This window comes from Mesoplodon bidens (genome assembly GCF_964165515.1).
Source record: "Mesoplodon bidens genome assembly, chromosome: 2".
In the NCBI taxonomy this organism is placed as follows: Eukaryota; Metazoa; Chordata; class Mammalia; order Artiodactyla; family Ziphiidae; genus Mesoplodon; species Mesoplodon bidens.
The window spans coordinates 68,394,219-68,413,217 of record NC_138177.1 but is presented as its reverse complement, the minus strand read 5'-3'; the positions used below and the strand labels follow the sequence as shown (position 1 = coordinate 68,413,217).

Below are 18,999 nucleotides of genomic sequence, written 5' to 3'. Positions count from 1 at the left end.
TGAGCTAAGCCACAGTGGGGACTGGAGCCTCCCTTTCCCCTGGGCAGACCTAAATCAAACTGTTCCCATGTTAGTGCATGCTCAGTAGATTAGTTCCAAGGAAGGGAGACTGGGACTGGTAGAGACAAGGAAAAGTTTCCTTCATTGTCTAGTCTAGAACCGTAAGGGGCAGAAGTGGAAGAGGTTCAAGGGGCCACAGGCAGGGAAATGGGAAGATTTGGGAAGGAAATCACCAGTTGATTTGGGAAGAAAAGAAAAATGAAGGAGGAGGAGATCTCTAAGGACACAAGTTACTGCTGGTAACTATATGAAGAATTCTTGGGGCTTTGTTAACCTGCCTACCTCTAACCCCTCATGCCTAGCCACCCCCAGAAGCCACAACAACCAAGTGACCCTTGTAGTTCCCACCTGCCCCACTGTGGAGTCAGAGCAGAAGTGGAACAGCCACTCTATGTGATTTTAGCATGTTTAATACTTATGAAAACAATAAACAAAATCCTCAAGTGGGGCCATTTGACCTGTACTTCTGTTCTTTCTTGGGAGGAATACGAATATAAGCTTGAGCTGGCCTCAGGGAGGGTGGTAGAGCAACTGCACGGATTACATGATGGCTCAGGAAACTAACACAGACCGAAGCCCTCTCCTACCTTCCTTCCCTGACCTTGTCCTCACCTTGATTCACCACCCACATTGTCTCTATCTGCTGCTATTTCCATCCCCGGTGCTCCCCTACAAGGGTGCTCATCCCCTTCCCTTTCCCCTTCCAGCGAGCACACGCTTGGTGGATCTGCCTCTGAAAACACACCTGATCTTCCCTTCCTCCCTCTCCCCGAATGACCTGTGCTAGCTGTCCCTCCTGCTTTGTCTTCCTCCCACGACCCTCCTCCCCTCCCACTGTTTTATCAAACTTAGGATAAGAAGCAGATGACTCTGGGTCAATAGTGAGCACCGCTGTCACGCTGAAGATTTTAAGCCATGAATAAAATGATGGCTTACATTGCTGAGAAATGATTTCTATACATTGAAACCAGAAGCCAAATGCTGGAAGGTCGAACAAGGAATTCTTTCTCTCCCCCATTCTCCTCACTTCTTTTTTTTTTTTTTGCGGGCCTCTCACTGTTGTGGCCTCTCCCGTTGCGGAGCACAGGCTCCAGACACACAGGCTCCAGACGCACAGGCTTCGCGGCCATGGCTCACGGGCCTAGCCGCTCCGCGGCGTGTGGGATCTTCCCAGACCGGGGCACGAACCCATGTCCCCTGCATAGGAAGGCTGACTCTCAACCACTGTGCCACCAGGGAAGCCCTCTCCTCACTTCTTAGTACTGGTTTAAGAATACAGAAGCTGGGACCATGCAGCAGCTCTGAATACGAAGCAAGGAACAATATCCCTGAAAGCAACCAAATTACAAAGTTCATCCATGCCTAACAAGCCATGGCTATAGACTATCAGGAGGATTAAACAGTAATTCATGGGAAGGCCCTCTTCTGTTGCCAGAGACGAGAAGGAAATTTTACATTTGAAATCTGTTCTGAGTGCAGTATAGTAATGATGGTGGCTTTTAGTCCTGGACTCAGGGGCAACTAAAAGGATAGCCTCATTGCCACACCAGGTGTGTGTCCAGGATGTCCTGGTAAAACAGGAGGATTCCCTGTTCTCTGGTTCCGTGGACACAAGATGGGGATTAACTGTACTGCACCTTGGTCTGCCCCTATTAACACTAAAGTAAAACAGGTACTTCCCGTTCCTGGTGATACGAGCTTCTGAGAGTTGGCTGATGCTAGGGCAATAGTGGCATTCTCTGTCACCAGCCCTCTCCTATAGACTCTGCTGCTTGGAGGATACCTGCTGATTCGTTTTTTGCCACACTGATCTGGAGCATGGTTTTTTTTCCCTTCACTACTACTAGCTCCAGGGTATTATTCTTGTCCTCATGTGTATTTTAAAGAAAGAGCATGGTAGCAAAAACATAGTCTGTTGCTTTGGGAAAGAGTTTGAACGGGAAAGAAAGGTTTAGGCATCTTTTGCTGGACCAGTAGTAGTTCTCAGTAAAAGTTCTGAAAGCTGGTTTCTCTCTGCCCAGGCTACTTAACTTCTACCATAGGGCACTCAAATTGAGCCTTTCATCTCTGGCATATGTGTAACTCCTCCTTGGGGCCCTAGAATTCTGTCTCTCTGCCAGAGACACGATCCTTGAGTACTGATCACTGAGAAATTATTCCTGAGTGCTTTGTTCTGTGGAGCAAAAACCACAAGTCTTTGAGGGATTGGTGAATACTCATAATAAGTGGTTTAGCAGAAGACACACGCATTAGAAACAGTCGAGGAAGAAAGCAAATGCAGTTGTCACATCTATATCACTGATAACTCTTTTGGTACTTTTTCTCTGTGTAGGAGTGGCAGAGCTGGGAGTAGAGTCTTGTCAAAAGAGAAAGAGGTCTGGAGATCTGAGCGGGGGATACTTGAAATATGTTCCCAAAGCCCAAACTTGGAGGTGAAAGTCTTGGGAGAAATTCAGGCAGCGAAAAGGACAAGGATCCTGCTTCCCTGGACAACCTACTTTCAGGGACTTGGTGTCATTGCTGGGTAGGGCTCTTGACCTCTCCTTGAACTTGCCCCAATATAGAGCCATCTTTTTCCACTTTGATCTCTTCCATCTTTTACTCTTACACTTAACCCCTGTCCTAATGTCCTTTTTGGGAGCTTCCCTTCCTGTCCACCTCTGCCTCTCTCTGTCTACCCTTGTTGTGTTTCCCTTATTTCTGGAGTTGTTTTCAGTGGGAGTGGCAGCTTCTTTGAGCAGGGGCTGTACTCATCCCTGAGAACAAGTTCTCACTGGAATCACTCTCCAGTGAGCTGATGTCTTCCAGTTTTAATTATCTGCTATCTGTGCCTCTGAAAACTGAGGGTTTATGGGTCAGGTGGTTTGTTAAGATGGACATCACTGGTGCCTACTGTTCTGGTTTTTTGGGTGGTAGCCCCGAGTCCAGATCTGCAAAGGCAGAAACTCACAATCCACGGATGTTCAGAAAGTCAGCCTGTTCCCAAGCCTTCAGGAGAGGCTTCTTCATTCCCTCCTTGACTACTTCCCTCCTCCAGCCATTGGGTTAGGGTGGCATTGACAGCTCTCCCTCCTGCTCTCAGGATTCTAGTCTCCCCTTGGTATAACACTACTGCTACTACTAATAGGCCTTTCTTATTCCCTAATCACCTAGATCTTCAAGAATGAAGCAAGAGGGCCATATCCCCCAGATCACTTGAGTATTACCTGCACGTAATGTTCCGTTGATATAGGTTTCATCATGTTCGTCCCCCAAGTTGGGGTAACACCCTAGCCTTATGCTACCTGCAGGGCATGAATGGTGATGACAATGGTAATATCTAGATTTGTAAAGTACTGTGTGCCAGACCACGTTCCAAGCAGTTTTACATATGTAAACTCATTTAATTCTTACAACCCTATGACATATTATTTCCTTTTTACATATGAAGAAACTGAGGCACAGAGAGATTAAATAACCTTCCCAAAGCAAGTGAATAGGTGAGTTAGTATCAGAGCTCAGGTAGTCTGCCTCCAGAATCTAGGCTCTTTGTACCACCTTGATGAGGGACTGGATGACTGAAGAGTAGAGAGCTTTGTTGTCGAGGATGTCCTTCAGACTAGTTTAGAGGGCAGAGAGGGCCAAGCTTCCCTTAGCTGAGCCCAGGCATATCTACTTGGTCCCTCATAGCCCACACAAGTAAGACCTAGACCCTCTGTGGTCCCCCATATTTCTAGGGGACCACCAGCTCTGGCTTTACCTGATTGTACTGCTAGACTCCTCCCAGAATTCTGTCAGTGGCTTGATCGCATCCAGCTGCCTCCCCTGGTGCTCCAAGGAACATAGGGGCAGGCCCTCTGGAATTAAAGGTGGTTTGAAGTGAAATGGCTAGAGAAATGGGGCACAGAACTTGGCAGGTAGGGCTGATACACATGCCCAGAAAAGGAAGAAGAGTCAACAGACTCACATTAGGGTATAAAGGTGAAGAGATGTGGGCCTCATGAAATGAAACCAAACTCTTCTCTAACTCCTGGGAGGGCTCCAGGTCTCACTTATTCCCCAAGCCAGTTCTCAACAGGAGGATGTACTGCCCTCTAGGGGATGTTTTGGAAGTCCATGAGAGTATTTTTTTGGTTGTCATGATATGTAGGGGGGTGGGGTGGGGATGGGGGAGGGTTTCCTGGTATTGAGCATTCAGGGGTGAAAGATGCTAACCATACTGCAATGACCAGAATAGTGCTGCACAAAATAAAATTGTCCCACATCCCACATGTCTTTTAAAAATACCATTGTGTATTAATGTGAAAAACCTGTTATAATCACAGCTTCATTTTACATATGAACACAAAGTACTTTTTGCACCATTTTAAACACTGGATTTTCAGAAATGCAACTAACATGTAGATTGAAGGAACTTATAATGTGTTTTGTTCAGAACTTTATCATGAGTTGCTTACCGTTCCAGAAATCCACGTCATCAATGACAATACTGCTTATGGTATTTGAGTCACTGATACATATGCCCCTATCAGTTTGCATTAGTTGCTGTTGTATTTACAGTGATTCTACGTGTAGGTTCAAGTCTCTACTATGTTATATGCTTCCAGTGTAGTTATGCCTAAACATTACATATTAAAATACAATTTTATTATAAATTAATCTTTTTTTCACCTTTGTAATACGGTTAGAGTATTATATTTACTTTTTGAAATTATGTTTATAGTTTATATTTACATATGAATATCATTCCTGGATAGTAAAATGGGCACTGTGTCTGAGGGGTTTGGGAACTGTTGCCCTAAGCTTTTGGAAAGCCATGCCCAGCACTAGCCTGAAGATTCAGGAATTCATCTTTCCCCTGCCTCCACCATTTGTTTCTCTAAAAGAGGCCCCCAAACCTTACTGCCAAGCTGTAAGTCTTTACCATGAGCTGAACACTCAGAGAGGGACCACAGGATAAACAATGGGGACTCAGCTGGAAGCCACACTTAATGCCTAGAAAGGAAAGCCTTTGCAGGACAAAAGGATCATGTCTGTGTTGTGATGATGTCTGAATTGTGAAGCAGACAGTAGTAGACGGAGATCTGACCTGTGGGCAAGTTAGGCCCTCCTGCCTGAGTGTGTACTGGGGGAGAGGTTCCCCACTTGCTTCAACTGAACAGAAGAAAAAAAGGGAGGAAGAGGATGACTAGGAACTAACATGGATGGGGCTTCTACTCTATGCCAAGTACTTAGTGACATGGTTTACATATATTCTCAATTTCTTCTTTTAAGTGCACCATAGGATAGATATCAACTTAACAGAGCTCAAGGTTCCACAGTCACGTTATTTGTCCCAGGTCACAGAGAGCTTCAACAGGAATTAAAGCAGGACTGGTTTGATCCGTGTTTTAGGTTGCCGAAAACAGGGGTGAGTTCCTCCTTTAGACCATTCCTAATTTTTGGTTCTTTTAGAATAAGCAAAGAGGGACTTCCCTGGTGGCGCAGTGGTTAAGAATCCACCTGCCAGTGCAGGGGACACAGGTTTGAGCCCTGGTCCGGGAAGATCCCACGTGCTGTGGAGCAACTAAGCCCGAGCGCCACAACTACTGAGCCCGCGCGCCTAGAGCCTGTGCTCCGCCACAAGAGAAGCCACCGCAATGAGAACCCTGCGCACCACAATGAGGAGTAGCCCCAGCTCGCCCCAACTAGAGAAAGCCTGCACTCAGCAACGAAGACCCGACGCAGCCATAAATAAATAAATAAATTTTAAAAATGCTTTAAACAAACAAACAAAAAAATCTTCTAGATGACTCCAAAGCTGAGTGCCTAATATGTCAACAGCAGAGACCAACACTGAGTCCCTAACATGTACTGCTCCCTGGGGGGACCAGCCAGACACTTGATGTCAAGTTAATTACATTGGATTTCTTTCATCATGGAGGGGGCATAGATTTGTCTTCACTGGAATAGACGTTTTGGACATGAATTTGCCTCCTTTGCTCATAATGCTGCTGCCAGCACCAACACTGGGGGAATTCACAGAATGCCTATTCATAGTTATGGCATTCCCCATAGTATTATGTCTAATCAAGGAACTTATTTCATAGCAAAGGAAGTTTAGTAATGGGCTTGTGCTCATGGAATTAAGTGGTCTTACCATGTACCCCATCATCTGAAAGCAGAAGCTTATTTGAAACGTGGAATGGTTTACTGAAGATTCACAGCAGCAATTCGGAGAAAATACCCTGAAAGAATGAAGTTCTGGCTTACAAGATGCAATATATGCTTTGAAGCAGAGACCATTACATGGTGTTTTCTCCTCCATGACCAGAATAGAAGGGTTCCAGAGCCACGGGGTAAAAGTGCGGGTGGCTTTTTCACTATTACACCTAATAACCAACTCACAGAATTTTTGTTTCTCGTGGCAACTTTGGACTCTACTGGTTTGGAGGACTTAGTCTCCAGAAGGAGAATGCCTCTACCATTAGACACAGTGGTTCCATTGAATTAGAAGAGGATACTGCCACCTGGTCATTTTGGGCTCTATACATCACTGAACCAAGAGGCAAAAAAAAAAAAAAAAAAAAAATTACTTGGCTGGCTGCTGTGATATATCCTGATGACCTAGGGGAAGTTGGGATGCTGCTACACAATGGGAGCAAGGAGAGCTATTTCTGGAACCCAGGAGATTCTCTGGGGCACCACTTAGTACTTCCTTGCCTAAGAGTAAATGTTAATATAGCAACCAAAAAAAAAAAACAGATAGGACAGACCTTGAGTCAGAAATGGAAGTTTGGATCACTCTACCAGGTAAAGAACCCTGATTATCTGAAGTTCTGGCTGAAGACATAGGAAATATGGAATGAGTAGTTGAAGCAGTTCATAGATATTAATTATGGCTTCTTGACCAATTACAGAAATGAGGACTGTGGTAACTTGGAATATTTTCTGTTTGCTTGTTTTAGATATGTGTTTGTCTAAATTAACCATTTTATTCATCTCTCCCTTTCTTCCCATTTTTATGTTATTATACTAGTTGCTGGAAGTGAACTTCACAATTTAATCTTTAGGTAACAAAAAATTGAGTGGAACTCTGGGTTTAAGGAGTAACTAATATAGCCAGAGATGGACATGATGACTGGTGGCCTCTTTGAGGAACTGTGAAAAGCTCTGTGTTGTAGTCTGACTTTACCTCCCTTCTCCAACTTCACTCCCAAACATAAATATTTGTCCAATTTCTTAGATGTTTTAAGGCAGAGCAGCAAATTCATGTTAAGGGTGGTTGGGCAGGTAAGGAAATGAGAGTAGTGAGAATTCAGACCCTATCTAGAGGAAAAAAACTATATTCAGTTCAAGATAATTGTTGCCCTGTGACGCTCAAATGTAGCCTTAATTTAAATAAACAAACACACTTCGTGTGAGACAAACAAAAGATGTCTTCCTGGTTGTTTCAATCTCTACTTTAAAAAAGTCATGGGGGCTCCCCTGGTGGCGCAGTGGTTAAGAGTCCGCCTGCCGATGCAGGGGATACGGGTTCGTGCCCCGGTCTGGGAAGATCCCACATGCCGCGGAGCGGCTGGGCCCGTGAGCCATGGCCGCTGAGCCTGCGCATACGGAGCCTGTGCTCTGCAACGGGAGTGGCCACAACAGTGAGAGGCCCGCATACCGCAAAAAAAAAAAAAAAAAAAAAAAAAAAGTCATGCAGGGCTTCCCTGGTGGTGCAGTCGTTGGGAGTCTGCCTGCCGATGCAGGGGACGCGGGTTCGTGCCCCAGTCCGGGAAGATCCCACATGCCACGGAGCAGCTAGGCCCATGAGCCATGGCCACTGAGCCTGCACGTCCGGAGCCTGTGCTCCCCAAAGGGAGAGGCCACAACAGTGAGAGGCCCGCATACCGCAAAAAAAAAAAAAAAAAAAAAAAAAAAAGTCATGGAGTTTTCAAATACGTGGGAGAAAAACCATTAGTGTGTTTCAAGGAAGCCAAGAGATAAAGTGTTATCAGAAAGAGGAAGTGGCCATTAATGTTAAATGCTGCTGAAAGGGTGAGGACGACTGAAAAAAGACCATCGAATTTGGCGAAATGGACATCATTAATGCCCTTGGACAGGAGCAGTTTCAGTAGAGTGATGGGGACAGTGTGTTGAAGGGAGAATGGGAGGTAGGAGATAGTGCCTTAGACTTGTTCAAGAAGTTTTGCTATAGAGGGAAGCAGAGAAATGAGACACTAGCTGAAGATGCGAATAAGGGAGATATTAGATTGTTATGTGTAGGAAGATATTTCATTTGTGTTGTATTTTTCTCCACAATTACCAAGTGTCTTTTGGTTTCATTTATAATATATTCTGCCATTAAAGAGGTTCAAGATTTTATGTACTTCCTTTAAGATTTCTGGACTTCCTGTCTTATTTAAAGGCCTCTTCCATTTGAGGATTAAATGAATATGCTTATTTCCTTCAGATACTTGTATTTTATTGCTTAATATTTAGATTTTATTTTATTTTATTATTATTATTTTTTTGCGGTACGCGGGCCTCTCACTGTTGTGGCCTCTCCCGTTGCGGAGCACAGGCTCCGGACGTGCAGGCTCAGCGGCCATGGCTCACGGGCCCAGCCGCTCTGTGGCATGTGGGATCTTCCTGGACCGGGGCACGAACCCGTGTCCCCTGCATCGGCAGGCGGACTCTCAACCACTGCGCCACCAGGGAATCCCAGTACTTGTCTTTTTATGCCTGGCTTATTTCCCTTAGCATAATGTTCTCAGTTCATTCATGTTGTAGCATATGTTACAATTTTCTTTCTTTTTATAGCTGAATAATACCCCATTGTATGTATAGATATACCACATTTTCTTATCCAGTCATCAATTGTCCAGGAACCTTTGGGTTGCTTCCACATATCAGCCATTGTGAATAATGCTGCTATGAACATGAGTGTACTAATATATTTTCAAGACCCTGCTTTTAATTTTTTTTGGATATATACCCAGAAATGGAACTGCTGTATCATATGGTAGTTTTGTATTTAATTTTTTTGAGGAACCTCCATACTTTCCATAGGGGCTGTATCATTTTACATTTCCACCAACAGTGCACAAGGGTTCCAACTTCTCCACACCCTTGTCAACACTTTTTTTTTTTTTTTTTTTTTTTTTTGCGATATGCGGGCCTCTCACTGTTGTGGCCTCTCCCGTTGCAGAGCACAGTCTCCGGACGCGCAGGCCCACTGGCCATGGCTCATGGGCCCAGCCGCTCTGCGGCATGTGGGATCTTCCCGGACCGGGGCATGAACCCGTGTCCCCTGCATCGGCAGGCGGACTCTCAACCACTGCGCCACCAGGGAAGCCCTGTTTTGTTTTTGATAGTAGCTATCCTAATGGGTATGAGGTGGTATCTCATTGTAGATTTCATTTGTATTTACCTAATGGAATCTATTAGGTAAATAGAATTTGGGTTAATTTTTCTTTTAAGAGAAATGGAAGACAGTCCTTGAAATAAATGGAAGCACTCTGGGTTTTGGCAAAGCTGCTGTTAAAAATCTTGTCTTTAACCTCTTAACAAGGTGAAGAATTGACTTGTGAGAATCTTGGGTTTTTGCTATCAGTAACCGCCAAGGGAAAAAGATATATATGTTTTTCCATAATTATTTAAGGATTCCAGGATATTAATGGTGTACCATTAGCAAACCAACAAACCAGCTAATGAGCTATTAATATTATACCTAAAATGCACCAACAAAACAAAGTTGTGTGTGCATGAGTTTGTAGGGGTGAATGAGATTAGTGCTAGTTTGTAAAGTAATCCTTTAGGCAAGATTGAGAAACATCTTTAAAGGACTGATCCTCAATATCTTAGTTGTATATCAATTTATAGTTTACAAAGGTTTCCATACACAGGATGGAATCATATGAGTCTTACAAAAGTCCTGGGAATTCAGTAGGGCAGGTATCATTATCTCAGTTGTTTACAAATGCAGAAACAGGCTTACCTAAGCCAAGTGACTTGCCCTGGGTCAGCTTGTGAGTGGCTGTGATATTTTAAAAATATAGATCTTGGTGAAGAGGGAATCTGTTATAACCCATGTAAACGCAGAGCCTGACACACAGTTTAGCACATAGTACGAACTCTGTGTACTATAGTACAAACTCACTGAATATTTGTTGAATGTATGAATGTGTCTTATGAGCCTATTTCAGAGTTCTTTCCATGATACTATGTAACCCCATGCCATGAAATCAAATTCTTAACAACTGAAACCGGTTGGGGAGAAGAAGGAGTTGGGGAGGAGAGGGATTGGGGAAGGTGGGAGGTTGGGGATGGGAAAAGGGGCAGGGATTATTCCCAGAAGAATGAGGAAATTGGAGATGGAGGCAGCAGCTTCTGGAAATGTCAGTGTTTATTAAACATTTAAGGAGATTTGGGGGTTTGAGAAGAAATATACAGAATGTAGAAAAATCCTAAGAATCCCCTGTGGCTAGGAGTGCAGCCTCTCCCCTTTCCCCCCTGTTTCCTATTTGTTTTTCCTGCTTTTTCTTTGGTTATTTAAAAGCTATTTCTTAAGGCTCATTTGTCCCCTCCTCAACCCCCTCACCTATGAAGATCCTTTGTCTCTCCCTCTCCTTTCCCGTGGCCTTGAGTCCCAGAACAGTGCTCCAAAGTGGTCAGGGGGCACCATTCCTGTAGCTGAGGTTTGAGGATCAGGGGTCCCTCTGCTTGGGCTGGCTCTCCGTTAAGGATTTAATGGGGGGTGGGGAATTGCCAAAGCCACATGACGTCATTGGTACTCAGTCATGGGGGGAGGGTAGAGCATGGGCACAGATCAGATAAACAAACAAACAAACAAACAAGAATGGATTAAAAAATAAAAAATAACTAACAACCTAAATAAAACCTGAAGGAGAATCTGATCTGGGTGACCTGGGTGTTAGCTGGGAGGGCAGAGTCTGGAGCTGGGCCACCTGATGGAGGGGAGGGAGGGTCAGAGAGAAGAGGGTCAGAGGGACAGGCTAGGTGGTGCAGGGGATGGGAATATCAGGTGGCTTGGAGTTGAGGCAGGGGGTAGCAAGGTCCCTTTCTTCTCAGCGCCAGAGGAACGGGCACCAAACACACAGTCCCTGGGGCAGGTGAAGCATAGGATGGAGCCCTGGGCTTCCAGAAAGCCAGGGGGTGAAGGTGGGGGAGAATATGAAGTGCCTGGGGAATGAATTTTGGAATGAAACTTACATCTCAAAGGGAAGTGAGGGCAGGGCAGGGCTGGGGAGCTAAGGAGGAAAGCACCTAGACGGAGGATAGAGGAGCCTAGGTCCCCCTTTTCTGGAAGGGCCTTGGTGGGGGGGGTGATCACTTTTCTGAGTCCAGGCCCATCATGTTCTTGAGGGCGTTCTTGAGGCTGGTTCTGCTGGGGGACTTGACAGCAGGCCGGAGCTCCGAGCTCTGCTCATCCTTTCGTAGCTCCATCTCTATGACCACCATCTGAGAGCCTTTGGAAACCTCCGCCCCTGACCCCTTACCCCCCGCCCGGCCCGCTAACCGCTATTTCTTATCCTTGCGAGACTCCCCCAACCCTTTAGTCTTCTTCTCACTGGCAGCTTTGGTGCTTCTGCTGTGGTCCAGCATGGCATACAGCACTGGCGTCTGTGGGGAGGAGTGCACGCATCAGTCACCGGTCTGGTGGGGCTTGACTGTTCCCATCCTGCCCCTGACTGCTGCCCGGAGGCACCCCAAGTCCCGCTAACCTGCCGGCCGCGCTTCGACGAGTCCTTCACAGACTTGTGCAATTTCCCCTTCTCCATGGCACTGCAGGCAAAGGGGGTGCTATGGATTTGGCCCTGTTGGAGCCCCTCACGGAGGGGTCAAGGCTTCCTTTTCCCTTTGGCCCTCCCACCCATTGGGTTAGTCTCCGCCCAGATGGGGAGTAGTGGGTTGGGGAAGGGGAGTCGGCTCCGCCCCTTACCTGAGTCTCCTCTGCAGGGCCGCCTGCCTGCGTAGCCAGCAGTACCGAATCAGGTAGAAAAGCAGCAGCAGCAATAGAACACCCCCCAAAACACCCCCGATCACGGCTCCCAGCACCACCCCGTACCTAGTAGGCACTAAAAGGGGAAGGAAAAGAAGTGGGGGAATGAGCAGGGACAAGTATCTTTGGTTCCTAGCCCCACACCTATTCCCTACGGTTTGGGTTGTAAGACATCCCAACCAAGGCTGCCTTCTCCCCGCTCTCCCAGAGCCTGAGGGGCATTAGCCCCGGCATTTTGCCCCTTCCCCCAGCCTCTCAGGGAGGCCCGACCCCCTCTCTGAACTCCCTCCCATAACCACATCCCACCTCCTCTCACACCTTTTTCAAAGACATAGAGCGTGACCTGAGAGGTCTTGCCCACTATGTCTGGTGGGTTTTTGACGTCACAGGTGAAAGTGCCGTTGTCACTATAGTCCAGGTTGTGTATGACAATGGAGCCATCCTTCCAGAGAGGGTCCCCTACCCACTGAATGCGCTCTTTGAAGGTCCCCACCTCATCGATGTAGGGTTGTCCCTTGGCATAGTGGAAGATCTATGAGGAATGAGGGGAAGCATGTATTTCTAGCTTCAAGGTGAGGGATTCTGGGCTGGTGAGGGTAATGCTGGGAAGGGGTTCAGCCCTAGTCAGTGTGACAAAGATTGCCACTTACCTTGCCAACGATGGGGTTATGGCTCATAAAGGATTTCCCCTTCCTTAGCCCAAGTTCTCTTTTCTGTGGTTCTTTGAAGCACCCTTTCTGTTATACAATCTCAGGATTCCCCCCAGGCACTCACCGAGATGGCATCGCGGCCTCCTTCTGGCTGGTAGCGCCAGGTGAAGGAGATGTCATCTGAGACCCACTCACTGGACCAGAAGGAGCAGTGCAGGGTCACCTGGGAGCCCACAGCACCGTGGACCTCCTTGTCCGTGTAAACCACAATGGCCTGGGCTGGGGAGAGCACTGCAAACATAGAGGGGGAATCAGATGCACATGTGGGCCCAAAAAGAGATATAGAGGAAGTGAGATCAATCGGAAGTCAAGCCTGAGTCAGAGGCCATAGAAAAGACTGGGACAGAAATGACGAATTCTGAGGTCCAGGTCTGTCTCGCCTAATTGAATAGATGAGTGGAAATGCTGTGTTGGTTCAAGCTCTTCAGCGTGTTCATAGAGGAAATGAAATCAGCAGTACCAGAATTCTCCTGAGGACTTCCAGAAGTTGAATTCTGTCTCCAAGTCTAACTTTCCCTTTGGGTCAGTATCTAATTCTTAAGCTGTCCCTTAGATGCAGGCTTTACAATTTTTAAAACTTATTATAAATTATACAGGTAACACATAGTGCATTCTTCTTGTAACTATTCAAGCAATAGAGATAAAGAGAGATAAAGTCTCTCTTGACCAATTCCTTTCCTGTAGTCCCCTCCCAGATATTACCAATGTTATCAGTTTAATGTGTAACCATTTTCTATGTGTCAGACTCAATATAAACTCAAGATACACATATACTTATAAGAAATAGCTTCTTTCTCTGGGCTTTCTTTTCTTTCTTTCTTTTTTTTTAACATACATTGCATTATAATCTACTTTTTTTTGCTTAAGAACATATGTATAAAAAGAATATATGTATCTGTTGGGAGTGTTCCACTTGGATGCGTACAGATCAATATTATTTTTAACAGCTACATAGTATTTCACAGTACAACAAACTCAAATGTCTTGCAGAAAAATTGAAGATAACTAGAGAATGTAAGTCTTCTTCCCTGACCCAGCTGTTTTCATTGCTGAATCCCTGACTGCCATACAGCTGCTCTTGACTGGTGGGGGGGGTGTCACGGAGGGAAGGACCTCATATCCCTCTCAGGGGAAGCTTGATTCAGAGCAGGACCCCCAAGCCCAAAGCTCAGATGACTCTGCATTTGAGCCCCTTGTGGTTCTGGTTTGACCCTCCTCACCCTCCTCTTGGCCATTTCGGCCCAGTGCCACTCCCAAGGCTCACCCACACAAGGCCATTCCAGGGAGATTATGTGTGTGGGCTGGCCCTGGCTGGGGGCAACTGTAGACCCTTTTGTTCTATGGGAGGGGGAGGAAGCAACCAAATAAATAGAGACCCATTGTCTGACCACTGACCAATGTTGGGGGCTCATGCCTCCCCTCCCCTCACTGCCCCCCACACCCCTGCCCGTGGTCCATAGTCCCAAATCTCCCACCTCAGCATGCAATACCAGTGACTCACCTCCTGGGACTCAGCCTTTGAGCCTTCTTGGGTGTCCCAAATGTAACAAGGAAGGTTATTCATTGGATCTAACTTCTATTCCTCCTGTTCAAATATCGACCACTGCCCTTCAGCTCTGTTCAGTGGTGCTATGAGTGGGACAGAACTCTCTCTCCGTCTTATACTTCAAGATCCCCTCTCCCCATTTCCCTCACCACGCCCTTCTCCAACTCCCTATCCTTAACATTTTCTCAGGATACCTCTGAATAGTCCAGGACAGTCCAGAAGAGTCTAGCTTCTAGGTTTAGGACTCAAGGAGCTGACAGCAGAGAATCTCAGACATTCTAACCAGCCCTTCCTCCCCTCCCCCCATTTGCCCTACTTCTCACCCACTGCACTAGGCTTCAGGGCAGTTTGGAGAAGGGAACAATCCATTCAGATAACTCTGCTTTGAACTTCTCTTCCTCACCCAACATCTGCCGTGGGGCAAGGAAGGGGGTGGTCAACTTATGTGGAAGATAGCTTTAGATGAGACAAGACCCTAGAATCTCATAGAACCTCCCTTCTACTCTGTTCACCCACATAACGGACAACAGATCCACAGAGAGAAACTGAGGCACCAAGAGACAAAGGATCAGAGGAGTTGGGATCACAAACCTTGGGCTCCTTCCTTAGATCACATTCCCTGACTTTTCTCTTCAGGGAAACTAAGGTTAAGGTACCTTCTGCACGACTAGGGAATGAGTAGGGACAAGAACCCAGATGTCTGAACATGTTCCTTACCCAGCTCTAACATTGCTTCCTACTAGGCCTTCACCACCGCTTTGGGGGCATGTTACTGGTTCCCAACCCGGGTGCAGTCAGGTCCACCTCAGGGAAACTCTCTACACTCTTTCCCCTTTTCCCTTCACAGAACACCTTTACCGTTACAGCCTCCCTCCAAACTATATATATATTTTTTTCTCTGCATAGAATATCACCTTCCTGCTCTTGCTCACATTTTCTTTGATTGCAGTGAGGAGCACAGCGAAGGCTGGGGGAAGGTTGCTGAGAGACAACCTGGGCCCCGGGGCCCCCAGACTGGGGTGGCTCAACTTACCCAAAGAGGAGAAGAGTAGCGCAGCCAGGACAGGACTGGGGTTGGAAGAGGGAGCCCCAGGAGCCATAGCTGGGGCAGGGCTAGGGCCCGGAGCGTCTGCGGGGTTGGGAGAGTGGGGGACAAGGAACTGAGCGGGGGTTCCTGGAACCTGCTTAAAATCCCCCAGGGCCCCAGTATGAGGGGGCTGTCCTGAGCCAGTAGCCAATTGCAGCCTGGCATGTGCAGTTGAGAGGTGGTGAGGAGGGGGGCAGAACGCAGGGAGCAGAAGGGGCATTGTGTCCTCTGGGTGGAGGGGTTGGGGGGACACATACCACCCCATACACTGAGGGCTTTGTGTCTGCTGGCCTCCCCCTGCCCCAGGCTGGAATGTCGGGGTGGGGGGTGAGGGAGAGGGACAGAAAAAGGGACACAAACACATTTCTCTGAGGGACAGATGGGCGGAGGGACCTGAATCCTAAGGCTATGAAAAGGGATTCCTCCCTAGCCTCCATGCCTGAGAGTGGCTCCCCTAGAGCTCTAGGAGTTAGAGGCAGGTTTCCCCCAGAGAACTTTCAAAACAGGATATCCCTGTTATCTTCACTACTATGGGCTGCATTACAGGCTTCTTGAGATGACCAAGTCCTTTGGGTGTCTTTTTTTTTTTTCCTATCTCTCTGCATCTTGGGTGATTCTTTCCAGAAAAAAAACTTTTTTTCCGTGGGAAAATACCCAGGGAAGAATACCTTGATCTTTCCCTTTTTTTCAGGAAGTCCTTCACTGCCTCATGCTGCAGTTTAAGTCCATTTCAGTTAAGAGCAAGGCAACAAAATTATATTGAGTGCCAGCCAGCTACATATATGAGTATGTGAATATGTGGGTATGTGAGTAATAGAAAGAGGAATAAAAATTAAGATCCTCCTTCAAGGAGTTCAAATTTTAGTTTGGGGAGAATCAGAGGACAAACCCATTAACAATGAAATATAATAAACCATGATGCTTGGTATAGCAGACTGAGGAACAAAGTGCTGAGAGTATAAGTGAGGGCACATAGAGCTACATTAGGAAAATTAAGTTATGTAACAGAGATTAAACACAAAAATATCAATAACTTTCATTTAATAAATGAAGTTCAGAGGAAGGGGGAGTCATGTCTAGAAGGCAATATTAGATGTGGACCAACCTTTAAGGATGCATGCCATTTTGAAAAGGAGAAATTGGCAGTGAGGGTATCTAGGCATATAGAACAACAAAAGCAAAGACAAAGAGATAAGAAAGTGTGTGTGTGTGTGTGTGTGTGTGTGTGTGTGTGTGTGTGTGATGGGCAGGTTTGTGAAGTTTGGGGAATATTCAGGGCATATCTGGTGTCCTCCATTTTTACTCGATTTGGGGCATCTTGAGCAAGCATGAGAGGAAAGGAGTCTGTACAGGAAAGCTGAAGCCAGTTTGTGGAGGGCCTTAAATGACAGACTAAAGGGGGTGGATTTAATTTTGTACATCATAAGAATTTTGCTGATGGTTTGGGGATGGTATTAGGGGTTAGGAATGGGAGTGTCTACATGGTCAGAGCTGAGTTTTAAGACAAATACGTTAGTGAAACATTTGAAGAACTAAGTGAAAGAGGCATTCATTGGATTTTTTTTTTTTTTTTTTTTTTTTGCGGTACGCGGGCCTCCCACCGTTGCGGCCTCTCCCGTTGCGGAGCACAGGCTCCGGACGCGCAGGCTCAGCGGCCATGGCTCACAGGCCTAACCACTCCGCGGCATGTGGGATCTTCCCGGACCGGGGCACGAACCCGTGTCCCCTGCATCGGCAGGCGGACTCACAACCACTGCGCCACCAGGGAAGCCCAAGTTTTGTTTTTTTTTTTTTTTTGCGGTATGCGGGCCTCTCACTGTTGTGGCCTCTCCCGTTGCGGAGCACAGGCTCCGGATGCGCAGGCTCAGCGGCCATGGCTCACGGGCCCAGCCGCTCCGCGGCATATGGGATCCTCCCGGACCGGGGCACGAACCCGTATCCCCTGCATCGGCAGGCGGACTCTCAACCACTGCGCCACCAGGGAGGCCCTCATTGGATTTTTTAATGTGAAGCTTCCAAGAGCCAAAGCAAGATCAATGACTGGAAGATCAATAGCAGAAAACTGTATTTTAACGTAACAACTGCCTAATGACTAAATTGTTTACTAAATGAAACTTGTTTTTTGAGGTACCCATTATCGAATGTGTTAGAACACACTTTTGAAAATCAGCTGTCAGCAGCACTACAGAGGAGATTCCTGCACTGGAGAGAAAATCGGGTTGGAGAGCCTGTAAGGTCCCTTCCAGTCCAGAAGTTTATTAAAGTGCTTTCTTTGCCAGCATTATAGAAATGCAAAATAGTATATTCATTTCATGCAGAAATAAATGAATCTGTGCTATTTAAGTCCTGAAAGGAAAAGTACATAAGCGCTAAATATAAATAAGATCTGAATATTAATGTAACGAATATGTTTTTATTGCTGAACAGGAGTTGCTCTGGGCTGTCTGCTTCACTTCTCCTCACCCTTCCTCCTCAAAAGAGGCTCAAGAACTTTTGCGCTTTTCCGTTCCTTTCCACTTGCTTGTTTTCTCCCTTATGTTATAAGTGCTCTGGAAGTGATTGCTGTGCTTGGGTTCCTCAAAACTGTTTTTATGTATATAAATCAAAGCGAGTTCTCCCCCACCCCTACCCCAGGTTCTTCTGGCAGTGGGTGTCACCCACATAGCCCTGAAACAAGGAACAAGGGAGCGTTGTCTTTGGTTAGTGGGCATCTAGCTCATGCAGCAGCTCAAGCCCAGGAATTGTGAGACATAAAGCTAATCGAGGTGGTTAGAGGACGCTCCGCATCCTCGGAAATGGTGCTCTGAGAGGTTCTCTCCCCCACGGATCTCAACTAGTGCACTGTCTCTGTATTGGTGAAGACGGTCACATAAGAATGGGAAGGAGCCCAAAGTATCTTTACAAAAAAATTTCTTTTAATTGAAGTATAGTTGATTTACGAAGTTGTGTTAATTTCTGGTATACAGCAAAGTGATTCGGTCATATATATATTCTTTTTCATATTCTTTTCCATTATGGTTTATTACAGGATACTGAATAAGTTTCCCGTGCCATACAGTAAGACCTTGTTGGTTCCTATTTTATACATAGTAGTTTGTATCTGCTAATCCCAAACTCCTAATTTATCCCTCCTCCTTTCCCCTTTGGTATCTATGTTTGTTTGTTTTCTATGTCTGTTTCTGTTCTGTAAATAAATTCAGTTGTACCATATTTTAGAGTCCACATATATGTGATATCATGTTATTTGTCTTTTTCTTTCTGACTTACTTTAGTATGATAATCTTTTGGTTCATCCATGTTGCTGCAAGCCGAAAGTATCTTTTTCCCTGCATGTCTCAGTCACCCTATAATACTTTTTAGTCCCACCTGGGAGGAGGAAGGCGTGAAACTAGACTGAGAAGTCCTCAGTGAAGAATCTGGGTAAGTCCTCTGCTTTGTGGTGCTAAACAAAAATGAGTGTGTTTTTAGAGGTGCTACCTGTGAAGCACCTCTAAAAACAAAAAGGTAAAACGTAGACTGCAGAATTTGAGCCAGCGGCAGCTCTGCGAAAAACTTGTCACTTTTTACAAGTCCGCTGAGAGAGGCGGGGTCAGAGACTAACTGCGCACAGGAGACCTGCGAAGAGTCG

The 18,999-nt window shown here is 46.2% G+C and overlaps 1 protein-coding gene across 1 annotated transcript; it reads right to left on the bottom strand.

The window, feature by feature from the left end:
• Window positions 1-11,355: 11,355 nt before the first annotated feature.
• On the bottom strand, window positions 11,356-15,430 carry MPZ (myelin protein zero; the record flags this gene model as incomplete). Its single annotated transcript, XM_081224828.1, is given in 7 exon segments — window positions 11,356-11,547; window positions 11,551-11,649; window positions 11,751-11,811; window positions 11,969-12,104; window positions 12,347-12,560; window positions 12,803-12,969; window positions 15,318-15,430. Coding segments are annotated over 7 exon segments (936 nt in total). The 5' UTR covers window positions 15,385-15,430.
• Window positions 15,431-18,999: the final 3,569 nt, after the last annotated feature.